The sequence below is a fragment of the Emys orbicularis genome, chromosome 4 (genome assembly GCF_028017835.1).
Source record: "Emys orbicularis isolate rEmyOrb1 chromosome 4, rEmyOrb1.hap1, whole genome shotgun sequence".
NCBI lineage: Eukaryota > Metazoa > Chordata > Testudines > Emydidae > Emys > Emys orbicularis.
The window spans coordinates 143,973,942-143,998,661 of record NC_088686.1 but is presented as its reverse complement, the minus strand read 5'-3'; the positions used below and the strand labels follow the sequence as shown (position 1 = coordinate 143,998,661).

The following is a 24,720-nucleotide window of genomic DNA, read 5'->3' as shown; positions in this document are numbered from 1 at the left end:
CAACTAGGCAAAGTAAGAAAAACGCTGCTGGAGAACTTAGTTTGTTTTAAGAATATTTACTTGAAATATTTTGGCATGTGATGTTGACAATTTGACTTTTAACAGTTTATATAATGCTTTAACGTTTTGAATCTTAACATGTACTGTCATTAAAGCATCATCTGACCTCTACATAATTTCCCACAAATGTGAAAATTCTGATACAACTTTTAAAAAATGCTTAAAGCTCATAATTTTGTGCAACTGCAAAAATTTAAAATCATTACGCTTAAAAAAAACCTTAAAAATAAACAGATATCTGTTGAAATTATTAAAAAAAAAAAAAAAAAAATTCTGCCCAGCCTAGGCACAATCAGGGTGGGATCCCATCCATCTAAAACATTACAACCATGTCAACAAGCAGGACAGGCCAAACTCTCACACCCTTTGGAAAATTTCCTTCTGCAAAAATCTAAGAATACAACAAGGGATAAACTCCCCTTCCACACCAGGAAAAAAGTGAAAAGTATTTACTTCCCTCCCTCACTAGAAGGAAGTACCACAAAGTACTCTACTAACTTAAACTCATATACAACCTATATATTGAATCACTTGGTTCATATACAACCTACATATTGAAGCCACTCCTTGGGCAGAACACAGCAACTTTTTATTGTTTAACAGCAACAATAGAAAATAGTTACGACAAGAAGTGAACAACTTATTCAATTGAAATTACAGAATATAACTACCACTAACGTGACTTGATATTTGGGACTCTAGGGGAGTTTTCAGGATATTCCAGTAGAGTAGTTAAGTATTATAAAATCATTAAAACTAATGGGGGCAAGTAGTTGATGGATTCCAATGGATTCCTATAAAATATCTTTGTTGGAACATGAAATATGAGCAGCAAACATTTAAAATGTAACTAATAAGCTCTTTTGGATCATCTGTGGCCAGCTCTCCGTCTCATAAATTATGGTACTATTTTAATCCCCAGGCAATGACATTCTTGTGTTATATGGCCCTTAATTATTCCTGGTATCATCAGCACACGTATCGCATTGCACAGTGAAAATAAATACATACCGAAATGCAGCAAACTGAGAATGAAAATGGAATCAATCCACTATCTACAGGGAAATCTTTATTCAAAAGCATCAATTCAGATGTAAGATGTAATAACCATGTTACAGAACTTAACTTTAACGGGTTAAGCCATCAATTCTTTATAATTCTCCTTTGACATGGACTTGTACGAGAAGAGCACGTCTCTAATCCCAAATTGTGCTTTCTTTAGCATATATTTTATTTGATACTCCAAAAGGGAAAAAGTGGGGAGAACCTACACAATAGTTTCCAACGTGCAATAGTGATTAAAACAAAAGCAAAGTACAATTGAACCTATTCTCTGGCTCTGTGTATTGGTTAGATGAAAACAAACCCCAAGCTTATTGACTAGCAGTCGTTCTTCATGCTATTATTAAATAACATTTAATTAAAAACACACACAACTTAGAATAAAATGTGTGGAAGATGTAGATCTTAAAATGCTATATTTATCCTTTATCCAAGCAAATAAATCTGCACCTCAGCTCCCCTGAACGGTCACTTGAATATTGTGGGCAAGGAGAATAGCTCAGATCGTGAGGCAGGGGAGAGTTGTGAGTAGGCAACACAGATATTGGGAGGGAGGTTACATGACAAGAAAAGAGATAAAGGCACAGGAACAACTTGAACACAAAGGCCTTGTAATATTGCCCCAGTCAGAGGGATAATCTTCCAACTTCATGCAAGACTGAAGACAAGAAGCTATGGGACACACGTTGAATGAAACCTAAGGAAACTTGAACACTTCTGCAGTAGCAAAGTAACTCCCCACTGGGAAGGAAAGACATATGTAGGAGGCACTATTTAGTGCTTAGCATTCCCCACCTCAAGTACCTGCAGCAGCCAATCTGTCTTCCTATGCTTAGGATAGACAATAGTGCAGCACTATTGACTCTTCCAAGTGGACAGTGGGGAGTTCTTAGTAGTGCCTGCTGTAGGATTCCAACACACATGTTCTGCACCAGGCTACTCTAAACATTCACAAGAGACTCCGCACATTGAAGAAGCCATGTGATTCACTTAAATTAAAGATGGACAGACTCAGGTTATGAAATTTGGATGTCAACTTTCCTAGAGTTCAGGGGCGGGATCCAAATCTAGGTTTTCTGGTTCCTCATTACGAGTTTAAACACCCTTAAAAAACAAAAAAAGTTTTGCCTGCCTTATTCTGTTAAGGGGCATTTGAAAAAGTGATTACTTTGTCATCTGTAAACTTACCATGTCTGCTAATGAATCGTATGCAGCTCTCCACCACAAGGGGAATGGCTTGGCTGGAGTCCTGAGCAACCAAGGGAGAAAATTAAAACAAATAGTCAAGCGCAGAGCTGACTGAAAAATAAAAAACAACTCTGAAATCCACAAGCGAAACTTCATGGAGCAATACACCTTCTGCCAGGGATTGGGAACAGAGCTGTCCACAGGGCCCGAAGCAGAGTCTCTGAAGGAGGTACTATTTGGTTTGTGAATTATCCTAGAGACATAACACTGCCTTTTGCAGAGATGGTAACTGCCATCCCAAGCTATACAGGAATAAATATATCTATGTGCAATGAAAAAGCACCAAGTCAAAACCAAGGATCACCAATTCTGATCTGGACTCAGTGTAGGAGACCGTTATTGGGCTGCATTAACACCTTTAGGACACAGCTCCATGCAATGCCTCTGGAAGCAGCAACGTTATACCACCAATGGTGTCATACGAGCTCCCTGTGGCTGGCCAGCTTTGCCAACATCATGCTTTGAGAAGGCCAGCTGGTGCTGTTGTAATGACTAACTCTGCACAACACCTGTGCTCAACTGGTGCACAAGGTGCCAGGGAAGGAAAAGGAGAGAAAACCTACTATGCCCTTCCTTCATCTCGTGCAGCGCATGCCCACACAAAGTTGTGGCCCTCTGGCTGAGTCCATATTTGTACATTTTTCTGATTGATTTCCATTTATCCCAAACATGACAAATTTGGTTTTGCAGAACAAGCTCCTGAAACTTTATTGCAAAAACATTTTAGATGTCATATGCTCACTGACCTTTGGGCTAAGCACTGAGTACTGTAAAAATACCAGTTCACAATGACAGCTTGAAGTGCAGGCTGTTCTTTGGGCCAGGGCCAGAACACAGTAAATGACACTTTCTAGCTTGCCAATTTCCACCATAAGCAATTCAGTGATGAAGTTGTGTAATAGGCGAACAGTTCAATGCACTTCTCTAGCCCCTGTCTTCAGAGGATCACAAGATACTTTGCAAACAATTAGATTTCAACAATATCTGTGAGATAGTGTATTACTGTTCCCATTTTAGAAAAGAGTCAACTAAGGCACAGAGGTTAAGTGACTTAATTGAATATATTTTTTAAAAGGTTTAGTGATTTTCCTTTTAGTGGGCTGTAGAATTCCTTTAATTCATAGATTCCAAGGCCAGAAGGGACCATTGTGATCATCTAGTCTGACCTCCTGTATAACCCAGGCCAGGGAACTTCCCCAAAGTAATTCCCAGAGCAGATCTTTTAGGAAAACATCAAATGTAATTTTGTAATTAACAATTTCCCCTCCTCATTATCTGGATTGCACTAGCTTTCTGCAAGCTGTATAAGAGGACACACTTTGCAATACAACAGTGCTTTGAAACACTATGGAAACCTGCAGCTTACTTGGTGAATGACAAAGAGTTTATTAATAATCATCCAAATAGCACCACCGATTTACACAGCTCATTTCAGAGAGGCACCAAGTGAACTTTAGAGAGAAAAACACACTCTGTCCTCAAAGAGAGAATTTCTGAACGACGTGCAATTTAAATTGGTAGGTCACACTCAAAAGAGTCTCACACAAGTGATTTCATGTGGGTTATTTGAGGCACAGAAGCACTCATTTTTCCAAACTGATTAGCTTTTAGGTTTTCAAGTCACAGGGTATAGTATGTCATCTCCAATCAAGTACAGAATACATTGTGAGTCCTCAAACACTACTGTGAATGGCTATTAATAAACAGACATGCAGCTATTTCACTTCCTGTTGAAAGTCTGTTACTAGTGTGTAAACAAAGCAACAATCTCCACAACAGATGAGTTCAGGATATTCAAAAGATCCAGCTCTGCATAGGAGAGCCTGCAAACAACTTGAAATGCAAATTCTCTAAATAAAGATTCAGATTTTCATTCAATTTATGTAGCTTTTATTCACGGCAGATATGTCTACAAACTCTCCCCTGCTCTCCAGCATCCCAAAATAACTAAGACTATACCTTTCATCTAGCTGCAGCACAGCAGCCTACATACTAAATTATGATAAAGCCAAAAATCTTGAGATGTAACACGGAAAGTGGGTTTTCAAAAATCAGCATACTGGATTTTAAACATAGCTTATAATCATTGCTCAAAATATAGCAAGGGACATATCGTGCCTACAATTTCCTAAATAGGAAAGAAAAATGTAAAATACAGTCTGCCTTTCCCTCAAACTACCAACATACTAACAAGACACGCATGGTGCTGGCTATCCTGCTATATACAATGCCTTCTAACAGCAACTGCGACCTACTTTCTGGCTAATGAAAAGTGTCAGCAGACAGATTCTGTAAGCTATTGCTCAAGAATGAAAAAGGGACCAAAGGAGGAGCAGATGAAATTATGTTTCAAGTCAAATCTTGTCTCTATTGGATGTGAAAAAAATTTTCCAGCTCCTTCCTATCCCAGGATAACATGATCTAGTTCCTTTGTTATTAAAATGTCATAGTTTAAAAGGCAATAAGTCATCCACTATGGACAGAAAAGAAAGCATCCTTAGAATTCCTTGGAGTCCCTTTTATTATGAAAGGTATGGCCAGCGTGCAGTTACAACTTTATTTAATAGAAATGTGAATTTAAAAGAGAACAAATAGCAGTACAAATAATATATGTCATCAGGAAACAATGGACTATGAACCTTAGTGCAGCAGTTTATGTAGGCTGCTAGTGGGTAATGATGTCACAGACAAGCAGGTCTGATAGTGATACAAGCACATTCACCTGTCATGGGTGAAGATAAACTAAAGTAGGATAAATACATTGCCCTATTCTGTCACAAGTTAACATTGAAAGTATACTCTTCAACAAGAGTATATCTCATATGAACCATATAACTAACATACCTATTGTTCTTCAGGAAGACTACTATAGGACAGAGTCTAACGATGCCACATGATGAGTAGGAAGATGGTAACATGGCTCAAGAAGCAGCTGAGAGTCAGGCAGCTTGGGTTCTATTCCAAGCTCTTCCAGACACTATGTGGCATGGGGGGGGGAAATCACTTACGGTCTGTGACTCAGTTTCCCCATATGTAAAATGGGGATAATACTATCCAATGTCACACGAATACTCAACTCATTAACGTTTGCCAAATGCTTTGAGCCCCTCTGATGGAAGGCTCTATAGAAGGGCAAGTACTATTATAATTAAGTTATTGAGCTGATTCAGTATCTGCCTTTAACCAAAATTGTTCAGTAATTGGGAATGCCTGAGCTCCAAGTCATAGAGCCATAGAACCATAGAATATCAGGGTTGGAAGGGACCTCAGGTGGTCATCTAGTCCAACCCCCTGTTCAAAGCAGGACCAATCCCCTGACAGATTTTTGCCCCAGATCCCTAAATGGTCCCCTTAAGGATTCAACTCACAATCCTGGGTTTAGCAGGCAAATGCTCAAACCACTGAGCTATCCCACACCCCCAAATATCATCCTTCCAATATCATTATTTATTGTTGGTTTAGTATGGACCATCCACTCAACACTGTACAAAACACAAAAAGATCAGTCCTGATTTCCAAGTTGCCATTAATTTTAATGGAAGATGCGTGTCAAAAACTGACAGATGGCTTTGAATATCTCAACCAATGCCTGTCCAGAAGAAGTTACAGCCTCAGAATATAGGACTGCATCGAACTTTTATGGAATTCTGGACACCAGATCTTTCTCAAAATACCAAAAAACATAAAAATGAAGTTTGTTATTGCCCAAAAAGGTGACTGCAAAAGGTTTATGGAAGATCCAGGTTTTTACCATTTCAATTCTTACATTCCCAAACACTCAAAAAAGAACATACAAAAAAGCTCTATGCAAGAGACAGACACAAAAATAACCCCCCATCCCCACACACACAGTTGCATGCTTCAATGAGTTCTTTATTACCTGCTTCCTTATAGTAGAGCTGCGTCTGCCACTGATCAGAAGCCCAGAACGGATCATCGGTGGAAGATGGAGAGGAAAGAACACAGGCAAATGTCAAGGTGACCACTGACAACCAAAATACTTGCTTGTATGGTATTTCAAAAACTGTACTCAGTCTTGGTGGGGAAAGGACCCAGATATGGGAAACAATTTCAATGATCTACACTCTGTCAGTTCACAGGAACTTTGGAAAGACTAAGTGATTTATTTAATATAAAAGCACGGTAATCCTGAAACTGGAACAGGGGAGCCCATTGCCTTAACACAAGCCTGTACTTAACCTCTTCCTTCCAACCATATGAAAATCCAGTATATAAACCCCTTCACTCTAAATCAAGTTGGTTATAATTTTCAGAGAGCACCTCTCCAAAGTAGGTCCATTGTACTGGATGATTTAAAGCCACAGGGATTGGGGGAGAAAAAAGTAAATTGGTTTCCCTCTGTGCTGTTAATATAAGCATATTAATGCATTCTTTATAATAACCTGTGATAAAAAAATTAAAAATGGACACCAAATTAAACCATTTCCAAATAATAAGATCATGATTACAAATGGCTTCATAATTATTATTTATGCAGGCGGATATTAGTGCCTGATCTGAAGGAGGTCTGAGCCTGCTCTGCTGAAAGTCCTTCCTTTTATCTTATTTCTGGGGTTTAGAAATTCTTAGCTTTCTGTAAAACCGAATCATGGGAGATAAGGATAGAGAAAGCCTAATGGATCATTCAGACCAACTGCCTGCCAGGACAGTTGACTGCGGAATTCTAAGTATGTCAATTTTATTGTGTTTAAGAATCACAATTATAGCGTTCATTTTGCAGATTTTTTTTTTTTTTTTTTAAATAAAAGAATGAGCTGTAGTGAGAAAGCAAGAAAGCAGATTTCATGAGCTGTCACAGGCAGTGAGGTATATTTTAGACTATTGGTGAAAATGATTCTGATATTTAAAGTTGTTTCACAATGAATAATATTTTATTATTACAGATGTCAGACCCTAATTAGGACCTGTCAGCTCTGCTTTACTGTGAGGAATGGGGAAAATGGAGTAATGATTTCAGATCTGCAGTAATCACCCTCACTTTAAGCAGCCAGCGCGCTGCACAATCCCTGTGGCCAACACAGCCCCCAAAAACAAATTCAGAGACACAGAACTGTTACATTTCACAGAAAGCCCCCCACCCCTCATGATGAGAGGCTGAGTTTCACATATTTGGTGACTTCTACAGCACCATGATTGATACTTGGCCTCAGTTACAGCAAAATATTTATTCTTCATGGCCTCTCTGTGCTGCAATCCAATTCCATGTCAGGCCAGATGAGGTCAGCAGGGCAAGGAGAAGAAAACGCCTCTATGACCATTCTCTTCCCCCCCACCCTCCTATTAAGCAATCACAAGCACTTCAAGATGCTGCTTGGCTTCTTGTCCCCCCCCCCCCAAACGTGGATAAATCCTGAAGAGTCCAGGACCCCATCTAGGTTAGAAAAACGAGGTGTGTTTAGCAATATGGTGTTCGTGAACTTGGACATCATTTAGCATCTAGAGCAGACAAAGGCAATGGTGCTTAAAGATGTGTTGCTTAACAGGAAATTCGCAAACCCCACCTTATCTTCCTAATCTACACAGGTCCTGAGTTGGTGACTGATTCCTTTTGTCAGCTGTCTTTTTGGAAGAGGCTCTTTTTTAAACAATGTTTATTTGAGCCACACCTACCTGGCAAGGGAGCAATCAGTCCTTTGACCTGTTAGGGAGACAAAGAAAGGAATATAAAGGCTTGCACCAGAGAACAGAAATGGGAAAACGCTTTTGACGGACATGCAGACCTTAATTTGGAAGCGGGGGAGAGGGGAGCGTGGGGAAGGGAGAACAACAGCTTTAAGGAGTGACAATGTGGCTGCTTCCCCCAAGAACTGCTGCTATTAAGATCATGTGAGCCCATCCCCGTTGGCAAGGCTCCTCTGTGGCTGACCAGGAAATGCAGAAACCAGCTTCGGCTGCCTGTTGGACTCTCTCTCTCTGGAAAGCATTGTATCTGAAAATTGGTTCCCGTGCACTCTAATTGTTGACTTTCACTGCCAAAAAACTAGCCTTCTCAACCTCTCCCTCCTCCTCCTTCCCAAGGGAGCTGGGGGGGGAGGGTTGTCGGGTGGGGGGGGGGGGAGGAGAGAGATTATACTTTATGAAACCACTTAGGAAGATTGAAAACATTCTCTGATTTGTTAGCCCACAGGCTTGACGTGCTAGCATTTAGCTATTTCAGGAGGCAGAGCTTTAATGATATTTTCCGCAATCATATTTGCAAAATTGTTCCATTAACTTTCATTCTGTTTGCAATCTGGGGACCAAGCTACCATGGCTGCTGCTGAGACAGGCAGCATTTTAAAATAGCACAGTAAGGAAAAAAGGAGACAATATTTGGCAAGTACCTTTGATAACCCAACATATTCCAGGCCAGATCCTCAGGTGGCATAAATCAACATCACAGCTATGCTGATTTACACCAGCTAATGATTTGGCTCTCCTTTCCCCTCCAGAGTTTAATGCCTCCCTGAACCTGGGTAGAAGAGAGTGAATGAAAAGGGCTAATTGTTGATTGCTGAGAATCAATAGAACACTTTGTGAGCAGCCACTTTCCCCTCCTTGCATAAAAGCTCATTTAACCAAAATGGTGCATAATTTATAAAAATGTTATTCAGAACCAGAGTTCCTAACCATCTGTCCCACTGCCATCACGGAATATTCATACATATAAATTACACGGCTGTGGCAACATCAAGGGGCTCTTACATTACAGTGACAAATGTAGACAGTCAGAGACATAATTACTTGTCGAAAGGAAGACCTGCTGGTATTTTTATTACCAGAACTTGTCATCTTTAGATTAAGGTAATTTGCAAGAGGAGTGATAAAATGTAACCTAAAGGAAAAAAAACAAAAAACAAAAAAATAGAAACATGTGCTCCCCAATGTCTGGAGAGATGCAGCTGCGCATTGCATTTCAGTGGGCAAAACTTCCTAGAGAGAGACTGACGCAATGCGTGAAAGGTTTTAGTATACCCACTCCCAGTTAAGTGACATTTTATAAATGGGGCTAGATGCTGAGCACCCAACTCTGTTTATCCCATTGATTTCCTTGCTTTGGATTGGAGGCATAATGCACCTCAGTTTCCTTTGATCTCACATATAACAGCAGGTTTTTTGCATGTGTGGGTTTTTTTTTTTTTTAAAGTGGCTCTTGCTCACTCTGACATGCACCAGATCCCTTCACAAGCTCAGCTCCAAAGACGTTTAAGCATTGCAAAGCAACCACAAACAGCAGGGGCCTCTAAATCTAGAGAGATACAACCAACACATTAAACATTCCTCTTGCTCCTGCCTTCTGCCCCTCAGCTTGAGATCGGTTCAAGGGGCAGGCAGGTTAAGAGGAAAGAGGTCATGGTATGCAGGGGTCAGCTATGAACCAGGAATGTGATTAGTCACAGGGGCAGGTTGGGTGTCATTTGGAGATGCTTAGAGACAGAGGAAAAATGCTTTAAGGAAACAGCGTTTCTGATTCCCCTTCCTAGGACAGTTGTAGAGACAAGGGAATCTTAATATCCTTTCCTCACTTCCTACAGGTTTGGTCTGATTAACATGAAGCTCTTTTTTTTGTTGGGGGGGGAAGGGGGAGAAAGAGAAGAGAGAGAAAGAACATTTTTATCCTGAAAGCAAACACTTTACTACCTGCGCACTGTTTAAATTCTCATCCAGAAGACAACTTGTGCACTATAAACTTTGTGGCCTTCAATTTAGATACCTAGCAAAGAGGAGCAGGCCCTGTTATGTAAATGTAAGGTTCTAGGAGTCAGACTAGATATTTAGACTGCCAATCCATCCTCTCCGCAAATGCTGGTGGGGGAGGTTTGCACGCAGACATGGATGCATTGCTTGAGGTGTGTGTTTGGCCAGCAGTGGTGGGAACATTCAATCTTGACTGCTGCTTCGTGCCAAGTAGATGCGGGGGCAACACATTCTGTCTGCTCTGAAATTTCTATTTCCACGAATAAAGGTCATGTTCTGCATTAGCCTGGTTTGGATTGAACCTACAGAGGTGAAAAGCAGCTCATCTACCATGCAAACAAACCTTTCTACCACCCTAATGAGGCAATGCTTCTAAGATCAGCAGTAAACAGTAAATCACAAGGTTTACCTCTATTCAGATTATTAACGGAGGGGGGGCCCTGAGTGGGCACATGCTTCATTTAAACAAATAGATGAGGCACATTAGTACCTCATTAAGCATTTGCATTTGCCTTTCACAATTACTCAAGCACCCATATAGTGCTGCACCAAGTAAGCCGGAAAAAATAAATTAATAAAACATGAATATGTCCGCTTAGCATTGGTAATCTAGGACAGTTACGCTCAGTCAGCTGACTAATTTAATAACTATAGCTGACTGTCTAATGCAGTGACAAGCAGGTCCCAGACTCACTTTCTCCCAGTGTCTTCTGAAGAAGGTCATGCTTGGCCTGGAGCTTAGTGATCAGGTTCCTGCCTTCCAGGTACTCCTTCATTTTCTGTTGGGGTGAAAGAGAAAAGCAAGACCATCAATGGGGTGTTTATTTCTCAGATGACAACCTTTGGTCTGCTGGACTCTGCATACAGTTGTGAACTCTATAGCGAGAAGGATGAAATAAATCTACAGACGTATATCAGAGTCTCAGCCCATACCCCAGCAATCTGCCATCTCATTTCTCTTGCCCCAGTCTAGATATGGACTGACTCACAACTGAATGCTTGGCATGTCTGAGACATCTAAGTGGCCGTCTTACACCCTGCTCTCCAGACAGAGAGAGGGACAGAAATGCACTTTCATCACGTCACCGACAACTGAATGAACAATCTGTTTTAACAAACTAAAAGGCTGCTACTGTGCTTATTCTCTCACTTAACCTCTCTCACCCCACTTTACTCGTCAGATACTGCATCTGCCTCTATTCTGGATACACAATAAGGAAAGGAAAAAACCCAACAAAGATGACATTTGCTCTGCTCATCTCAAGCTAAAATATCACAGACCATTCTCCATTTGTTTCTCTTGAGGTGGATAGGTTTTCCCAGCTCTTCAGAAGAGATTTATAAACTGTTTCATCCCTTATTCTGGAGGACAATACATTTTTCTTCATTGCTAACATGCTGCAAGTGTACAGAGTGCTGTATAGAAGATCAGTGTCAAGTTTACAGTTGGAACAGGTTAAGCATTTATAATCTTTTGGTCAAATATTAGTGATGAACACAACTTTATCGTATAATACACTACAACATTTCAAAAATGGAACCAATAGAAAGCGAGTTCAAGTGAAGACAATATCCTATGATAAATTAGTCCAACTCTTACCTCATTTCTATCCACTGTCTTTCACTCTAGCTTTGTAGTGTCAAATTTAGACCTAAGCTCCTTGAAATACACAGGGTATCTTAATTTAAAGTGCTATTTTCCTCTGTTGGTCTTGTGTGGGTCATAACAATGGGCACGCTATAAATATATTTAAAGGGTGAGAAGAATCATGGAACAGGATACATAGACCGTATCAAGGGAAAGTAAAACTACTTAGGAGCCCAGAAGCCCCAAGTTGTGGGTCCGCTGACTGTTAGTTTCTAGAGACAAGTCAGTCACAAAGAAGATTGGCATTTGGGTTTTAATTAGTGGCCAAAAATCAGGATGCTGCTCCTGACTCTGAACTGGAGTAGGGATTTCATCAAAACTAAGTCTCTTGGGAGACTCGCAGCATTTACGGCTTTGTTGCGGGCTGGTACATCAACAGCTTTGGTCCCGGATAAAAGCAGGAAGCATCGAAGTGAGTGGCAAAATAAATTAAAAATTAAAGTTAACCAAACATTTCAGAACCTTCAAAGAACTTTGTACCAAAGTTTAGTGCTGACTGGAGATTTCCTCCCAGAATCTGTCCAAATCTATTCCAAGCATAGGTTGCTTCTTGCATTCTATTTTTTTTTTTTTTTTAAACCTGAAAGTCGCATCCATCTATTCAGATCTAGACTATTTCACTCAAGTTTTGACAGACAACCAGGTTGGGACTTCGTCCCTGCGTACCTCATGCAAAACGGCCAAATGATATTGCATTTCATGCTCCAGGGAGTTGGGATGGGAGATAAGTCTGATTCTGAAAGGTGTTGAGCTCCCTCAACTCTGACAGAAGTCAAGGAGAGCTGAATAGGCGCAAAACATTGCAAGTTGTGGCCAATGGGTAAATCCAAAGTTTAAAGATCCACAAATAAACTTGCTTCCCCAGAGACCTACGCTTCTTTCTGAAGTATAGACAGAGTAAGACTATGTCATTCTTGCTTTACTTCTGTATTCACTATCTCCTGGCACCTTCTGACATAATTATAATGAACACCCAGTAGAAACTGGATTTTCATTGTTATTCAGGCCAAAAACCAAATGCAGGTGTTTTCCTATGTCCAATGTATAGTTTATTGGTTTTATTTTTATATTTGTAATTATTGTTGTGGTGAGGCGGGGAGGAGGGAGTTGGGTCAGAGGCTTTTTACATTTCAACTTACAGCAAGGAACTAAGCTGTATATTTGAAAAAATAAAGTGAATTCAAAATTTCCCACCAGGATTACTAGTTTGCTTCCCCCGCCCCTTACCCCACAGTTTAAAAAAACTGTATGTTTTGTTCTGTGAAGAGATATCGGATTGGCAACCCTACATACTGAACTCCTATTTTTCCATGGACCAAGTACACAAAGGACAATGGCAAGCCAGTGTTTGCTCACACTGGCCTGTGAAGATACCATTCCCCTCAGGGAGGGACCACCTCTAGGTGTAAGGACCATTCAGTCTCCATGACCTCTTCGCTTCTTGGCCTCTAGGCTGAGAGAACCAACAAGAGCGCTAATCCGTTGTGTGGGGTGGTTTGCATGTCCACTAGGAGCTGAAATGAAAGCACCCAAGAGCTACAGATTTTAAACTACCACCATTCTGGATGAGAGCAGAATCAGTGACATGGCTGTGATATGTTCTCCCCCACTACCAATCCACTGAGCCATCTGGTTCCCCCACAGCTGATGTGACAGTTCTATTCCTTCTAGTTAGGCAGAACATTGGAAATGTGTACATATTTTTTGGCATATGGAACACCAAAGAAAAGCCAACAAATCGAATACACCTTTTCATTCCATAATATAAAACTAAAGTGTATAATGAAGTTTCATCTTTGTTCTTGTGACAAAATGCTTCAGCTACTGTCTCATGGTTTATGAACCACCTTGATGGAATTGCATTATTGTATTTCTTGGCTGCATCTCTTTGCATATTGACGAAGAATGTAAAAGGATGCCATTTGTAGGGAGGTACGGATAGTATTAAAGGATCACTGACTCCTAATGGCAAAATTGATAAATATCCTCGTTAGACACAATTCTGCTTTAACACGCAATTTTCGCCTCTTTATCCTATTTATTATTCAGCTAAGGATATTAAATACTGATATGGATAGGCCACATGGACGGTTATTTGCATGAAAATAGGATCTGTTTCTCTCTGAAATTCTATCTGGTCTTCTGCTTATTCCTTACTTAATGCCAGGCTCTTAACCGTCTGGTATCAGCATTCTTCATACCAGCTAATTATGATATTACCCAACACATTATATCATTAAATTAGCAGTACAAGTTCATGACTTTCTAATAGACAAACACTGTTTGCATGAGAGTATCTCCAGTTACCAAACAAACACAACACACAGAACACTGTGGTCAAAGGGAATGAGAAACTCCTGAACATCAACAATCTAAAGCCCTCTGTAACGAATGGATTTTAAGAAACATCTCCCAGGAGACATCAGCAGATCGGGGGGGGGAGGGGGGGAGAGAGAGGAAGGAAAAAAAGAAAAAAGACTTAAAATAATGAGAAATTGAAGATCAAAATGAAGATTCAGTCTGTCTGTAAAGTCAGTCACTGAGATGTGGGAGATGTGGAAGAACAAGATGCCAAAGCATTCCTTGGCTAGGTTGTGCAGTGATTAGAGAAACCTTTTGTTGCAGGACTGGTCATAGGTCAATGGTTTACTTCCTGCTGTCAGTCAAGATCCCATTAAAACAAATAACCATTTGATGAGGTACGAGATTGCCCTCCTGGATCCCATTTGACCATGAATCCTTGCTCCTGAGGAGCTGCACATAGACACTCAGACTTTAAGGCCAAAAGGGACCATCATGATCTATGTATATATGTCACATATATCTGCAATACAGAAGTGTATGAAATGAGAGGAGAAAGGTGTCCTTCCTTTACATGGGTCTGTTCTGTACCTTAAAACATCTATATATTTTGGTTCTCCCTCTCCTCTAACAGTACTGTATCCACCATGGCTTTGTCCTAGTTCTCATTGCTGGCCACACCCACTCTTGTAATAGACCCATAACCTCTGGCTGAGCTACTGAAGTCCTCAAATGATGATTTAAAGACTTCAGGTTACAAAGGCTACATCTACACTACAGGGGGGGGTCGATTTAAGATACGCAAATTCGACGTATCAGATCCGACTTACCCTGTTGTGAGGACGGCGGCAAAATCGACTGCCGCGGCTCCCAGTCGACGGCGCTTACTCCCACCTCCGCTGGTGGAGTAAGCGCGTCGATTCGGGGATCGATTGTCGCGTCCTGACGAGACGCGATAAGTCAATCCCCAAGAGATCGATTTCTACCCGCCGATTCAGGCGGGTAGTGTAGACCTAGCCAAAGAATCCACCATTTACACTAGTTTAAACCTCAAGTGACCCGTGCCCCATGCTGTGGAGAAGGCAGACAGGCCACAATCTGAAAGAACAGCTTTAAAAACAGCCATACTATCTAAGGCATGCAATCAAAGCAGAGCTGAAGGTGGCCTGCACTTGACGGATATTTCTGTAAAACCCAGGGTGCTCCATAAGCGACACTGGAGGTGCCATCTCATGAAGGAAACAAAACTTTTCTCCTGGCCAATTGAGGTCATTAAAATAACTTATGAGTAAAGGAGGTGGGGTTTAGCTCCAGCCTCATGGCTAAAGCAGAATTTGAGCCTGAAAATTCCCCCTTGCAATATGACACACACACACACACACACCACTATATAGGATAGCAAGTGATGAATGTCACATACTACCCTAAATTCGCGTGGTGCCACGCTGAACTGCCTTGTTTTATTTCAGAGGTGGCCGCACTTCAGAGGCGAGAAAAGATTCCTGTATATAGAGCTTATCAAACACTCAGGGTTCCAGAGAAATACATTATGCATTTCTCTGACATTTATTCTGGTCTCTGAGGCTGTGAGGAACACTGTGCCCAATGCAGAGTTCTCCTATTGCTGCTACAAAAGAAAACAATGGTTCCTACTGACTACTGGTATTTCATATCCTCTTCATACTACACTAAATCCACCTTCCGGAGCCTGCCACCTCCCAGGAGCACACACAAAATAAAAAGGACGTCCATTTAAAATCAAATCTGCAGGTTTTTCTTGACAAATTATGAAGATCCAGCAGCATTCGGTTTCAAACAGCAAAAAACAAACAACACAAAAGTATGCGTGAACTCCACATGATTTAATTTCTGGCCTGGATTTAATCTAAGTACAATCAGACGCAAGAGGACAAAGAAAGACGGCAGTCACAATACAATTTCCGTATTGCAAAGACCTCAGAAAGGAGGCTCTGTTAACCAGTAACAGTGTACGCAGTGCAATGGCTGTCTTCCCCACATCCACGCACCTTTAATACCCTCCCCCACCCCGAGCCTGTTCAAATTTTTCCAGCAGGAAGCAGCTGTCAGGTGGAATGCATAATAGAGCAAAGTGTAAACTAGAGTACATCTTCCTGCTTTGCTGCCAAGGCAGACAGTTATGCTTTCGAGACTATATGGAAATAGTTTCTGTCACATGTCCCATATCCTTGGCTCCATCTCAAATCTGGGCAGAGCAGCTTATTTTTTTATTTTTTAAAAACAACATCAACGTGGATGCAATCAGCACAATTAGCAATGTTCCCAGAATGCAATGAGTAAATCAGATCATCACACCACTGTGCTAATGGTAGTGATTAAAAGAGAAAGAGTGGTACATTGACAGAAGCAGCATGACATTTCTGTAAAATTAATTATCGATGAAATTAGAAATACTTATTCATGTCATGAGTTTTGTCAAATTTTATTAAATTCATTTTTGTAAAGCACTTTGAAGAGAGCAAGCATTGTAGTGTTGCTTAACATTATTTTTAAAACTATTATAATTAACTATAAAGCCAAAATTAATCCCCATTTTACAGATGGGAAAACGGAGTCATTCTCCTTCCTTCCTATCCTTTGCAGACTATTAAATTTAAACTTGTTTTCTGAACGCAATCCCTCTTACATATTGTACTTACCACCACAGTATATGAATGCTGAAAAGTTCAAAAGCAAACAGCATGGTATGTAAATACTGATTTGGAACCAAGGATTATGTTGATACTTAAAGTTGTTTCTTGTTATCTTCCAGTGAGCATTGTGCATGTGCGCGTGCGTATATGTGCGTGTGCGTATATATACGTGCGCGCACACACACGGTGCGTGTGTGTATGTGTATATGCATCATATTTGATCTGCAATACAGAAGTATATGAAATGAGAGGAGATAGGTGTCTTTCCTTTACAGCGGTCTGTTCTGTACCTTAAAAGGTCTGTGTATTTTGGTTCTCTCTCTCTCCTAACAATACTGCCTTTACCATGGCTTTATCCTAGTTCTCATTAATGCTCTTCAGCTCATTTCTATGTATGAGGAAACAACCGATCTTTACAGATCCAAAGTCTGGAATTCTTAAGGATATTTATAAGTCTGTCCAATAAAAAAAAAATCAATAAAGTATCTGATTTGACTCTTTACAGGGTCCTTCATACATCAGCCTCATTCAGTTCCTAGTTATTTTATCATGGTTGCATATGACATGATAAATAGCACCTTCATTTCTTGGAGACAGCCCTACAATCCTTCTGGGACTACACTGGTCTGGCTGCATGGGAGCAGGATATTAACACTACAAAATGGAAAAGTACCGTGCATAGATAAAAATCACAGTAAACTAACCCTATGTGCACGTGCATATTTGCACATAGAGCATCTGCTCTCTCTAGAGGGAATACCTGAAATTCAATTTAAGATATCGTTTTTCTAGTTCCATAATCACAAGCAGGCTAGTCAATTGCTTCTTAATTGTATCAATTCACCTGCCCACTTTTTGCTAACTGACAGTTTCACCTTAGAAGAATACTTTTACATTTAATGCATTATTTTTAAGCATTTGGAGTGCTTTTCTAAGGGATGATAGGTTTATCGGAGAGTTTACTATTAAGACTAGACCTGACAAAAACCATCCTGTCAGCCAATGTAATTTGCACAGAGCTTCACAATTTTAATAAGCAACACCATTCTCATAAGAGGAATAGGAAAGCTTTAAATATAGCAGTAGGCTCTCAAAAGGGGTCAGAGTAATGAATTTTACAGGTTTGGTTTTCATCGGCTTTTTGGAAGAATATATTTTGAAAATATTAAATGATGCAGCAGCTCAACATAAGTGATCACAACTCAGGGGGAAAAAATACATGCTGGTCTGAAAGGTAGTAAATCTAGAAGAAACTTGGAATTTTCCCTTCACAATTTTAAGCTCTGTCCTTTCAGCTCCACTGTAGGCAGATGAGAGAGAGAGAGACCAGATTTTACCACCTGGCCATATTACAATCCAAACACTAAATTCTATTCAGTAGACAAAGTACTTGTATGTCTTTTTTAAACAAAAGACAACAAAAAAAATCTAAACACAAAATTTCATTATTTGTTTTTTAAAAAAAACAAACCCAGCTCTGGCTGCAGCAAGAATAAACCAGAAACACTCTAATTTTCCCTTTTCGTGGATCTACAGTAGATCATTTTGTCAGGAACAGTGCAAGTTCCTGATTATGGATCTAATGCCCTGATCCTGCAACTGCAGCATGCAGGCCACCTGCTGCACCTATGCAGAGTTGCCATGACCTCATGGGCCTCCATTGGGTGCTCTCTGTCCACATGCTACTGGACTGGAGCCTATAGTATGATGCTGGGGTTAAGAAAAGAGTAACAACTAAGCCACAGTGGCATTTTCTGTATTAGCAACAAAGCAAATCAAAGTTGTCAGTGTTTACCTACTGGGGGAAGGCACAAGTGTAGCTAAACTCATTAAGCATGGGTTATCAAAATTTATTAAAATACTATCCCTTTAAATTCTTTCAAACTAAGACTAACCCAGGGCTCTCTCTGGTCCATTTTAATTTCCTCTGTGAAGTGTAAACCTGGTAATAAGCAGTTTCAGGAAGTTTCTCCTAGTTTCAGGAAGAGCTATCCAACATTAAGAAGTGGATTCAAATGGCTTCCTATAAAAATTAAAATTGTCCCTGGAGATTAAATAGGAAAACTCAAGAGAACAAGAATACAGTCATGGATGTCTATAAGGGGGCAATGAATGCAGCATCTCAAATGTTCCTGAGAGCTTCTTGTCATTGTGAACACCTTGCAAGTCAAATCCCTTACCGTGAAGTAGAACTGCTCCGTCTCCTGCTGATTGGCCCGTCTCTTGGCAATGCTTGGCTTGCTCATGAAAGTTTCAGAGACTGTGGATTTGACGGATTCCATGGAGTTGCTGTACTGGAAGCAGTCAGAGACATCAAAGTCCTCAATTGTGACTATGTCTTGGATAGTCTGCAGTGTGGCTTCCATAGTTTTCTTAACCTGACTCAGCAAGGACAAAGAGGAGTTAAAATAAAAAACAAATAAAGATGAGAATCAGCAGGTGAAAAACAGGGGATCAGTGTCCCAGAACATTTTATTAATAAACTGATATGACTGCCTTTGAGTCCTATGGGACGTAACCACAGTACAAGCTCTGCTAATTAACAGAGCACAGTCCACGTAAACAACCGGCTAGCAGCAAAATAAATCTGCATTGCTGTATGCTGTACAAACCCTGCGGTAAGGAAAGTTTTATTCCAGTGCCCTGGTGCGGGGGAAATAGGGGAATCTGCCCATATAGCAAAGAAGTGTTGGGGGGAATGGTGGAAGGCTCAGAATCATTTTATTCCGGTCACTAAATCTATTGGGCTTCAAAACAAAAACACACTGCATTAAAATAAGACCTCCTTGTAATTTGCCAAGTCTTTTACTGAAGGTGTCTTCCTTGCTTGGGGCCTATAAAGGGACTGCACAAACAGGATGATAAATTGCAGGCGGGTTGGAGGTGTGCATTGGATATTCTGAGGGGCTCCCCATGCAATGCCATCCATTTAATCCTTTCAGGTCAAAGAGACTGAGAAGGATACTAGACCTTGATGGGATGAATGCTTAGGGCTAGGAAGGGAGGGAAAGAAAGAGGGGGAGCGCCTCACTGTGCTGATATATGATCCAAAGGCTGATTTCCCCCATCTCCTTTTCAAAAAGAGATTCACTTTATCTTTAAAAAAAAACACTGTTCGATTCTCTCCTGCCTTGCACGGTCATCTACATCTGTGCACAGTGAACGAACAGACATCAGGCAGTGAAGGAGTAGGTGCCAAATGTGTAGCCACCCAACTTGGCAAGAGCCGAATTGCTATTTACAACAGGTACCAAAACCTGCCCTTCTACACAGGCACAACAAATTTAACCAATTCACCACAAACACCCCACAGTAAGGACTGAAGGAATCTCACTCTGCCTCCAGTTTTTTCATACCTACCCATTTCCCATCTGCTGGCATTTAAGTGTCACTGTCTGAAATAGCAGACAATGGAAGGAGAAAAGATATACTTCATTTAGAGAATCTGATAGCGAGGTATGTGACTTATTGATCACAAGCACTGAAACCTGATGTGTGTGTTCTTCCACAATGAAATCAGCTTAGTACCATTACTTAATTCCTGTCCGCCCCGCGCCATCTATGCCCAAATGGAACAGGAGATGGACTTGAATATCCGAAAGTAATATCTGATTATAGTTTCTAGTTTTTTTAAGTAACTGAAAATAGATATTTCAAGTACCATCTTTTTTTTCCTGATTAAGAGTATAGTATCAATATTACACACACAAATCTAATAACTGCCATGTAAACACTTTATTCTCTAGTATCTTATTGTTTAGATTGCAAACTTAAAATACAAATTAAAATACCCACTAATGCATAGGTACAGATGTGCAATCTTATTTGTCTGTTTTTAATCTATGCACAGTTTTTAACACATTTGTAAAGACTTCTGTGGCCAGACAAGTAAACAAGGGACTGAGACTTTAAAAAAAACACAGCAGCAGCAAATGCTTCTATATTTGTAGAAAAGAGCTAAGACATTCTCCAATACAGACTAGCATCTTGTTTCACATGAGAGAAATATTCCAGTACCTGCCAGCAAATATTAGTAAAATTAGGCTGAATACAAAGAAACATGTTGAACAGTAGCTGTAAGGGATAAATTTGTAGTATAGATTTGTTTTATAAACCATGAGAAGAAAGAACTGTATTAAATCAGAGTCTATTGTTTACATGAGAGCTAAACATTCAAGTGAAACAAAAATTAGGACTTGCCTGAGGTTTATTTTTTTTTAAAACAAGATAGATCATTGATCCTTTGCTAGTCAGGTGTGGCTTCCTGAGACGTGGCCACGCCTAGCAATTCAGATTGAGAAAAAGGATAACACTGGATTTGTTTTCGAAATTTCTACCCCATGCAAAGCTGCTGGGAAGGAAAGTCAGGGACACAGACTAAAACACTGAAGCCCTCTGCTGCCCTCCTTCCACATCTTCCTACACAGGTCAGCGCAAGCAGGCTTATTGAGATGAGGTACTCCCTTGTCCCTGGGCTGTGTGAAGATTCTAATATTGCAAATGCTGCAAGCGGTTTTTTGGTTGGTTTGTTAGCTCACCTCTTCGTTTTCAATCTTGAGCGTAGATAATCTAGACTGCAGCTGCTGGCATCTCTGCACCAACTCACTCTGGACTGGCTGCTGGGCACACAGTTGTGACACCTGCAAAAAAGAAGCCCCCTTGATAGAGCCACAGTACATTCAATACCCAAGAAAATCATAATTATTGTGTTACGGTATTAAACAGTCCAACGATCGTGATAGTTTTAGTGCTTGAGAAGTCTCTGAATTTAAGCCAAAACAAATCAAAGCTAAGCCCCATGTTTTATTGAATTACAATCCCCTGCCCCTAAAGTCAAACAAAATAGGAGAGAGAAAAAGAAAAAAGACAAGGAAGAATTGAGTAAGAGAAACAAGAGTCACTTTCAATGAGCTAATCCTGAAACATCTGACTTGCACTAGAGACCACAGGCTGAACAGAACCCAGAGACTTCAATGGGATCTATGTCAGCTTATGGCAGGGAAGAATTTGGTCTAACAAGTCAAGTACTTTGTGAAGGGAAAAAGCAGGCTTTTGGCTTGTCCACTTGGGGTATCTATTATTCCCCATGGCTACAGGAAGGATTACACCTGTTTGCTATGTGACTGCCGGGCAAGCACCTTTTTACATACTAAACACTGGGCTCTCTCAGTACTGGTGAGAATGCTCACGTTTCACAGCACACAGCAGCCATGCGCTTTGGTAAGAATAAACTGCTGATATCATGGCAGAAAGCTACAATCTGTTAAGGCTCAAGTTGCCAACCAAGCTCCTCCCCCTCCCACACAAAGTAAATTTCATACATACAAGAACCACCCCAACAATCCTAGGAGAGCTATACAAACCTTCCTACAGACATAACACATCAAGTCAGCAGGACATCAGCAAGTCTCATGACTAGGGATATGTTGGGGGGATGAATATGTGAGACTAGAAGCCGAGTTGGCTGGGTGGGAGCAGTCCTTTTTACTATCCTAGGGACACTAATCTGTGCATGAGTATAGAATAAAAAGGCCACTTTCCAACTCAGGGTTTTCCATGTTCCCTGCCCTCCATTCCACCGCTTAAGAAGAAAGACAGACAGCCTTACGCTGTGTCTATATGTCTAGAATGAAAGAGCACACTGGCCATCAGGAAGCAGCTCTCTAGCCTTTCCTCATGTTCGCTAGGATAATCCAGACATCCAGCCAACTGACCTAAGTTGTTACACTGCATGCAAATGCCATTTAGATTTGTGAGCTGGCTTCAGTTGGCTCCCAAACATGGCTCCCAGATATGCAGACACAACCGATAAAGCTGCCGAGCAATACATTTTCATTGCCAAAAATGAAAATCCTTCGACTGCCTTGTGTCACCATAAAATGTGTGAAGCACCACAAACCATTTGTGCTCCAGGACTACACAATCAAATGCGTCATAAAACTGCATATTAAATTGCTTGTCTTTCTATTTTTCTTCAGACAGTGGCAGGGCTCTAGGAATCAGTTTAGGTAGCAAAGGTTAATGACTCTGAATACTGGCTTTTCTGCAGCGTAGATTTTCTTCCAATTAGCTCCTCTAATAAAAATGGGCTCTATACAAGGGTACAATATTCTTCCACTGGAGTATTAGCAAGCAAGAGCTCTGCAATTCAGTCTTAGGAATGGGGTGTCAGAGGGGAGAGAAAGTGATCAAGTTGATATTTCAAGTTGATATCTCTGCCCTCTCTTGTTGCACCCTCCACAAACCTATGTAACTGGAAAGCACCAGTGGTGTGTCTGTGCAAACAGCTGAGGGCAATGTGGCTGCAGAAGCAGAGCTGGGCTCTGTATGGGATGATTAAATCTTTCAGATGTTACTTCAGTCTTCTAATTTGAGAGTCCTTGTCTGGTAGAAGATGCATGGATGGGAAGGGAACAATGGTGTTTCTCCATCTTTAGGATCACAGCTATTTGGCTGCTTTCCTCTTCAGTTGGTTTCTTACTCAAAATGAGTCAATTGCAGTCTACAGAAATCCATGCCACGGCTTATATTTTCCTACTGTGTCCCTTTTCCAAGGCCTCCCCCTCAACTCCCAAGGGGGAATCAAACAGGTGGCCTTTTTGAGGAGGCTGCCATAAGCGCAGTGTATGGATAGCTGAAGAAGCTGCTTATGGAAGTTGCATTGTCCCCATCTCATCCTGAGTAGCAGTTTTCCCTCCCACCTATATACAAGACTCCACAGAGAGGTTGCAGTCCATGTCACTTACCTACCTAGCCAACACTGTCCTGTAACAATACAGTCTCAAGGCCATTCTTCCACACTTTAACTCCAGCCCAGTGACCCAGAGTACACGCCCCTGAGCCCTAACAGCAGGGAAGTTTTGTTTTACTACAGATCTAATCCTTTCAATGTAATTCAATGGGATGGAGATTTCTGTGCATGTTTACAGAGCTGGAGCAGAGGGAGATAAACTGACCATGTCACCCATGTGGGGCTGAAACTCAAACTTCATGGGCGGGCAGAAGACGTTGTTGTACATCTCCATGAGGCGCTGCTTGTCACTGTTGGCATCCAAGTTCTCCACTGCATTCTCAATGGCATCCAGGCCCTCGTGTTTGGACTGTTCCAGGTTCAGCTCTGCAGACAGGAACGTCCTGAGAGCTCTGTTGAGGCTGGCATGGTATCCCAGATCACAGCACTGCTGGAAAACAGACACCAGGCTATGTGAATAAAAAGGCTAAAACTGAATGGTCCCTGGGTAAGGACAAGCGTAGCAGAAAGCAAATCATGGGTACTAAGTGATGCTCTTATGATGGACACTGTCATCTCACCCCAAAGCAGAGGTCTTGACCACTTGTTCTCAGAGATCTCATGATCCATTGTGTAAGAAGAGGGCTGTTAAACACAAGACAGTCAAATTCCAACTCTGGTATTACAAACTGCCTCCCTAACATCCCCCTACAGTTTCAACTGGATACATTAGTCCTCGTTGACTGTCCTAAATTGTGCTGGAGTGTCGCTGTGTGCTGTTAAAAGCCTGCCACATTTCACCCCAGAAATGGATGATTTCAATAGTGGATTCCTATATATCCCTTACCTAGCTCACAGAGGCAATTGGCTGCTACTGGAAGCACTCTGAAATCCTTGGACAAAGGGCACTCTATGCAAGTATTCTACACCTACTGAGCACTATTTTTCACATTGATCTTGGAGGAGCGATAAGCTGGTGTCAGTTGAGCATCCAGACAACTGATCAGGACACACATTACAAATACTACTTTCAGGGGCTCATCTTAATATGCTTTCCACAGAGGCATTCCTAAAAATACCAGGAAGCCCAGTTTTCATAGACAGAGGATGTCCAAATTTTGCATTTAGCTGCTCAAATCAATACCTGGGCAAATGAGAGGGTATTAACACATCTAAATGCCACCTGGCTCAGAGGATCAATTCGTCGCATTTCTGGCCATCATAGCTTACCCTGGGTAACTATGAGACAAAGGCCAAATGACTTCTGCCATGCTAGAAAGGCAACAGTGCCCCTCAAAATG

The 24,720-nt window shown here is 41.0% G+C and overlaps 1 protein-coding gene across 3 annotated transcripts in view; it reads right to left on the bottom strand.

Annotated features, from left to right (window-relative positions):
- The window catches only part of SRGAP2 (SLIT-ROBO Rho GTPase activating protein 2), a 193,574-nt gene that overhangs the window by 27,315 nt on the left and 141,539 nt on the right, over positions 1-24,720 (bottom strand). Inside the window, exons 7-13 of one of the 3 annotated variants that reach the window (XM_065404521.1) lie at positions 23,646-23,870; positions 21,228-21,329; positions 18,870-19,067; positions 10,763-10,847; positions 8,002-8,029; positions 6,251-6,281; positions 2,311-2,371 (exon numbers count right to left, since the gene is read on the bottom strand). In XM_065404521.1, the coding sequence (XP_065260593.1) occupies positions 2,311-2,371; positions 6,251-6,281; positions 8,002-8,029; positions 10,763-10,847; positions 18,870-19,067; positions 21,228-21,329; positions 23,646-23,870 (730 nt within the window). The remainder of the gene's footprint in view (positions 1-2,310; positions 2,372-6,250; positions 6,282-8,001; positions 8,030-10,762; positions 10,848-18,869; positions 19,068-21,227; positions 21,330-23,645; positions 23,871-24,720) is intronic. The other 2 variants (XM_065404522.1, XM_065404523.1) reach the window with 2 other exon arrangements.